General features: G+C 33.2%; 1 protein-coding gene across 1 annotated transcript; it reads left to right on the top strand.

Annotated features, from left to right (window-relative positions):
* The first annotated feature begins 1827 nt into the window (after window positions 1-1827).
* On the top strand, window positions 1828-2982 carry LOC139429990 (zinc finger BED domain-containing protein 5-like). The gene has a single exon (XM_071196520.1). It carries the CDS (start codon window positions 1828-1830, stop codon window positions 2980-2982), a length of 1155 nt encoding a protein of 384 aa, XP_071052621.1.
* Window positions 2983-7036: the final 4054 nt, after the last annotated feature.

Below are 7036 nucleotides of genomic sequence, written 5' to 3'. Positions count from 1 at the left end.
TATAAGCTAAGTGTGGCTATGAGATATTAGCCAACATAATGGCTTTAATATAGCATAACTTTTTGGCAGACTTTTTATTTTTGCGTCTTGTTATATTTGTTTACCAAAAAACAATTGTGTTCAAATATAAATGATAACAAATGAAGTTACATTTTTATGTTTTTAAATGCAGCTGCTACCACAGCACGCTACATCCAGTTCCCCTCCTATAAAGAAAGAACAGAAAGAGGAAAAACGTTTAGTCAAAAATTTAAACCAAAATTTAAAATGTACCTTTTTAGTTTTATTAATTATTAAATTGTTGTATTCAGGAGTACGGCAACCGCCACGTTCATTAAGTATAATAAATATAATATCGTCGTGATAAGTTTGTTAATAAAAAATAAAAACAATAACTACAAAAAACAATAAACAAATAAAATAATAAATAATTCATTCAAATTAAAAACCGTAAATTGGCGTTCTAATTTTCTTATGTAGAGTAGTAGTTTCTTGTTACTACAAACTGAGGACCCCGACCCCGCCTCGAACAGAAGAATCTGAATCAAACCTGAAGTTGAACAATTCATAACAAGCATCTCCCAAAAATCTCCGCAACGACCCAAAATTAACTCGGCTACTGGACCCCCAGTACTTGCGGCTAACTGCAGACATCCCATCTACGAGCAAGAGACTCAACTACTGGACTATTGCCTAACGTCAATGTCGTTTTGACAACAATCAACTAGCCAGCGTCAATAAAGTTTTTGAACCCAGAAATTCGATCCCAGGTATTTCTTTGTCCAGTAGGGAATTGTTAGTTGTTGAGCTGCAATTTAATTAATTAATAAATATAAATTCTTATTAAAAAATAACATAAAAAAATGAATACGTCAGGTGATCAATCTTCAACAATTGACACTGTCAGCAACATTAAATTGCCTCCCTTCTGGAGCGCGAATTCGGCAACATGGTTTCATCAGATTGAAGCGCAATTCACTCTTTCGCATATTACTAATGACAAAACTAAATATAATTTAGTAATCACATATTTACCTACCGAAATAGTTTCTATTATATGTGATGTCGTGGATGTTCCACCAGATGTTGACTCATATTTATTTGTAAAAACCACTCTCATCAATAGACTTTTTTAAGTGAAGAAAAATGCCTAGATGATCACAAGTTGTGAGCCCAAACCTGTTGTCAAAACTTTGGCGAAGAAGACTACCTCAAACCATTTCAGTAGCGCTGTTATCTTCCGGAAAAGATGAATTAAATGACTTGCTTAATATTGCCGATAAAGTCTGGGACTCTCTATCTCTTTCTACTAAACGACAAACCCTGTTATTAACAATCAGGTCTCGCCTGTATGTTTACGACAATCAATCCCGTTTCAACTTTCTTATTGATACAGGAGCAGACATCTCTGTGCTTCCTTATAAATTCTTTCGTAACCGTGCCAACCGCCCATAATTACACATAGAAAAAAAATATTAACATTGACTTTACAGTTGAGAAGAAATTTTCCTCACATCTTCACAATTGCAGATTATCGTCGACATCAAAAACCGTCGTTTAATTGATAATACCACAAAATTATCCTCAACAGGTAGCATTTCAAATACTTTCATACCAATACCAAAACTTTTCTCTATCGAAACTAAATTCACTTCTCTCATTAAATCTTTTTTTTAATTTTTGGGATAGGAATAAGGTTCACAAGAACAGTTGATGTGTTACTGGAGTAATAACTATATCCAGAATGGGTAAGAGGAATCTGAGTTCAATACTATCTGTTCCGACACTAGTGGACTTGGAGTAAGTTAAAGCAGTGCTATTCAAACTATGGATCGCGACCCACAATGGGGTCGCGAAAAGTTTTTTCGGGGTCGCAAGGTGGATGAAATAATGAGCTATCGTATAGCAAAATCTGGCAAACCGTACACAATTGCTGAAGACTTAATTGCTCCAGCAGCCCAAGATATAGCAGCCATTATGTTTGGCGAAAAAGAAATGCAACAAATATCTCAAATACCACTCTCGGATACAACAGTTAACCGCAGAATATTTGAAATGGCAGAAAATGTGGAAAACGAAATTATAATGAGAATTCGAAAAAGTAAATTTTTTAGTCTTCAATTGGATGAATCTACGGATTGCCAAAATGCTGCACAACTAATTTGTTTTGCAAAATATGGATACAAAAATGAAGTAGTTGACGACTTTCTTTTTTGCAAGGAACTACAAAGAACTACGGGTGAAGAAATTTTTAAATCGGTAAACTCTTACATCACGGGAAACAATATTTCTTGGGAAAATTGTGTGGGTGTGTGCAGTGATGGAGCTCGTGCCATGGTTGGAAAACACAGCGGACTTCTAGCCCGAATCAAAGAAGTTTCACCCAATGTAACATGGGTTCACTGTATGATTCATAGAGAAGCGCTTGTATCGAAAAACATGCCACCGAACTTAATGTCTGTCTTAGATACTGAAGTTAAAATAATAAATTTTATAAAGGCGCGTCCTCTGAACTCAAGGATTTTTGCGCACATATACAAAGAAATGGGTAGTGAGCATCAGCATCTTTTTTTACATACAGAGGTTCGTTGGCTTTTGAGGGGTAGGGTTCTAACGAGACTATTTGAACTTAAAGAAGAAGTGTTTGTGTTTTTAAATGATAATGATAAAGACAAAAAATTTACAAACTTTTTAACCGACGAAGAATGGCTATGTAGGTTAGCTTACTTAAGTGACATTTTTCTCAAATTAAACGAGTTGAATTTAAGTCTTCAAGGTGAACAATTAAATATATTAGTGGCCAATGATAAAATTAAAGCCTTTACAAAAAAAATAGATTTGTGGTGCTCATACTGCAAGGAGAATAATTTTGCAGCATTTCCAACATTAGAATGTTTTGTTATAGAAAACAAGTTCAAAGTTATTCAATCGATTGTTAAAGATATAACATCTTCACTTGACAGATTTAAAATGTCAATTTAGTACTTATTTTCCGGAAGATTTTTTTAACTTTGACTGGAGTCGAAATCCCTTTCAATGTAAATTACCCAAAAATGTGTCATTTCATTTTAGTGAAAAACTAATTGAGTTATCATCTGATGGAGAATTAAAATTAATTTTCAAAGAACTTAAATTGAGCAATTTTTGGCTTAAAGTTCGAAATGAATATCCAGAACTGTCTGATGAAGCTCTGAAGGTATTATTACCATTTGCGACATCTTATATGTGCGAGTTGGGATTTTCCCAATTTCTCTACCTAAAATCGAAATACCGAAACAAAATAGCAATAGAGCCACCTTTAAGACTCAAATTGAGCAAAATAGAGCCAGATATATCAGCACTTGTAAATAAGAAACAGGCTCACAGATCTCATTAAATATTTTTCTTTTGTATTGATTTTTGATGAAGTTCCTACGTGTACGCCATATTATAATTTTAATAGTTACAAATCGTTAATGTTGATTTTGAACCTAATATTTGTTAACTGCAGAGTTGATATTCTGTTTATTGTAGGTACTTGTTGTAACATAATATATTTGCTATGTATGAAACAAAAAAAATAAAAACAAATTAACATCTTCTTGATATAATAATACCTCTCCCAATTTTTGGAACAACTAGAATTAAATTATTATTTTAAGTTTGGGTCGGCATGTCACCTCTGTGTACCATTTGGGGTCATGCAGCCAAAATGTTTGAATACCACTGAGTTAAAGCATCCCGGACCTCAGTATCTGTAACCAAGCTGAATGAAAAGGAAAGCACGTTGGTAGATGCTAGGATTTTATTAATAGTATTTTGCCTAGTTATCTTATCAACCACCACAGGACTACTCGGAATACTCCGCTAGAGCAGCAGCATCAAGAGTGGGTAGATCTGTGGGAAACACCAAGTGATCGGATTGTTTTCCAAAATGTCTTATGACTGGCTCCAGACAACCTCTGACAGTAGTGCAATCTTTTAGCGTTTTTGCATCGATGATTACAACGGTTGCGCAGCACACCATAATGTTCCCGTTTGGCAGCAGAATGAATAGATGTATTAGGAGCTGTCCAGAAATATTAGAAACAGTTGGGTACAATTGAAATAACAAATATTTGTGAAATCAACCTAATTCAAATAAATCTTAACTTTAGTACTTTCAATAATAAATAAAATACAAAAAGCAACCTTCAGATACTTTGTATTTTGACCGATTGATTTTTTCTTCCGCTTTGGCCAGCCGACATCTTTTCCAAATATTTAGCGTCGAAAAAAATTTAACTGAATGTTTTAGCAGAATCCGAAGAAAATTTATTTTATAAACTTTTTTTAATAGAAATTGATAGGAAAGCAAACGGAGATAGCAAGCACGGCATCACAAGTCATTTAACTTTTCAATATGTCCGATTCTAAGGTTGATTTGTGCAACCTGCCTACACCGCTATAGCTAAATCAGCCATCCTAAGGTATAAAAATTCATTTCTTTTGGTCCATAGCACAGCTGTAACTGCCACTACTAATTGTAACTATTAACTGTAGCAGTTATAGATTGTGAAGTCTATACCACAAAACTGTTCCACCATAAATAAGCATAAAATAGAAAGCAACTTTGAGCAACAAATCTTGAGTATTTTAGTGTCCAACGAATTTTGGAAAATAATAACAATCTGTTTTTTTATGTGAGAAAACTGTTTACATTATTCTAGGATTAGCTCACTTAGTTTAAGTGCGACTTGTAATTAGCCAAACAGCATATTTAGTGAGGCGTTTAATCACGCAGTTCAGGACCAAATTCCTTAGTGCGATAATAATGTAGATAGTATCTGATTACTCTACCTCAAAAAGTGGCATTGACATCCCTTCTTGGAAAACAAACATCTCTAATGTAGTGATTAAACAATTAATTGTTGTTAATGCAATGAGGAGAGACTAGTTAATGTAAAGAATTTTGGGAAAATTAGTCTTACTTAGCATTTTAATACATTTGACACATTTTGATAGCGATACTCTAGGCAATTTGGGAAAATTTCTACCATGTGCAATATCAAACTAAAAATAGTCAAGAAATACAAAGAGATAGTTGTGTAGAGATTGAGGCTAAAATAGTAAGCTATAAGTGAGTCAGTTATTAGGAAGCAAGTGAAAAAACAATTTCCTAAACCTGCCATAGTAACAAACGACTTAAAGCAAGAGGTGCCATCTTTCAGGTTGAAAAACTGCAGTCAACAATTTTAGGATTACACAAAAAGAAAGCTCCAGCGTCAGATGGTATAAGTCAGATATACTTACTCCTAGCATAGAAAAGGAAGTGTAAATGTTCTTCTTCGATCGTAACTGATTGAGCTGTCTTATATTTCGGTTATACTACCAATACTTAAGCTAGTTTACTGATGACGGTGGTAAATAGATTTAACATTGTCTCTATTTGCTCCATGAGTTTGGCAAGCATTTTTTTAAGCTTAACCCATTTGCTGCCCAGAAATATTGGACATAATTGGGCACAATTGAAATAACAAATATTTATGTAATCAACCTCATTCAAATAAATCTTAACTTTAGATCTTTAAATAACAAATAAAGAACAAAAAACAAACTCAGATACTTTATTTTTTGACCGATTGACTTTTTCTGCCGCTTTGGCCAACCGATATCTTCGCCAAATATTTAACTTCGACAAAAACATTCAACTGAATATTTTAGCAAGTCAATTAACTTTTCGACATGTTTGTTTCTAAGGCCAATTGTTTAACGTTGTTCGTAGTTGTCCCATGAGTGTGGCAGGCATTTTTTCAAGCTTAGCCAAGTTGCTAATAGGTAGGTTATTGGCTGGTATCGTTTGATTATTGAGTGCTTGGGTATATGATACTCTTGGTTGAATTTGTCGTATTGGGATGTGTTAAACTTGATGCATGTTATTTCTCTTTTCGCGTCGTGAAGGGCATAATTTCTATTGCAATAGTTTGTGAACTTCTCATCCTCTATAGTTTCAGGGGTGGGTACCTCCATAGTTGTTTCTTGAGTCACGATTACATTTTTTTATAAACCCATCCCAATTCATTGTACTTTCTTCTTAATTGCCACCTCAACTTTTCAATCGTCGACATGCCGTTCAAGTCAGGAATTTCCAATATGTAAATGAAGAGATTATTATTTTGTGAACAATTTTAGTACCTCGCCATAAATTTTATGATTTTATCTTGAAAATTTTTTCCGAGATAGTGATCATTAATCAAATATAAAGAGATAGTTGTGTAGAGGTTTTGCCTAAAATATTAAGCTATAAGGAAATCAGTGATTAGAATTGTCTTTACGTGATCAGACCATCGTTCTTGTAGGTACATCAATCGTGAGGTTTTGAAAATATGTCGCTAATGTTGGAGTACTCGATATTATAAAACAGAAACCAATTTAAAGAAATAAAATTAAGAGGAAATAAATCAAATTATGAGATGTTTTATTTAGAAATAGTAATTTTACTGTTGTATCCTACTACGTTTTCAATAAAATGATTTTCTTCTTTTACAAAGAAATTAATTACACTCAATATGGAAGGGAAGATGTTGTTTTCTTCATCCCTTCCTGTCTCACTCTTCGTCAGGAGTGTATTTAAATTTGCTTGGAAAGTTATCTAAACATCGGTTTATTGTGTTTATTGACAAGAAATTTCATATCATCTGCTACAATCTCTAGAAAATCACCTATTACTGCTATAACATCTTATAATTTTTGCACTCTCTAGTTTTTAATTATTTTTCGATACGTCCTTGATGATCGATACTCTAATATCATTTAAAGCAAAGTCTATGTAAGTAATAGTAATTTTCTAACAGAATTAAATCTTTAATGAACAGAAGTTTTTTCATATTGTTTTAAGTATCTATGTCTTTCTAATAAGGTTTAGTTCTTTTAACATTCTTCTTTTATTAATTATCTTATTTTACTAGGAAAATTTGCGGCTTGTTGGTGATGACCTTAAGCCAATTCCTCTCATAACTTACCGTTACGAAAATTAAATGGATTGTTAAACCTTTCAAATCATCTCCTGCTCTTAATA

Source organism: Onthophagus taurus, chromosome 6 (genome assembly GCF_036711975.1).
Source record: "Onthophagus taurus isolate NC chromosome 6, IU_Otau_3.0, whole genome shotgun sequence".
Lineage (NCBI taxonomy): Eukaryota > Metazoa > Arthropoda > Insecta > Coleoptera > Scarabaeidae > Onthophagus > Onthophagus taurus.
The sequence above is the reverse complement of the archived record's forward strand: the minus strand, read 5'-3'. Positions and strand labels throughout refer to the sequence as shown.

Bases quoted from the DNA above. Each gene is read 5' to 3' on its own strand.
- LOC139429990 (XM_071196520.1), top strand. From the start codon at position 1,828: ATGGATCGCGACCCACAATGGGGTCGCGAAAAGTTTTTTCGGGGTCGC.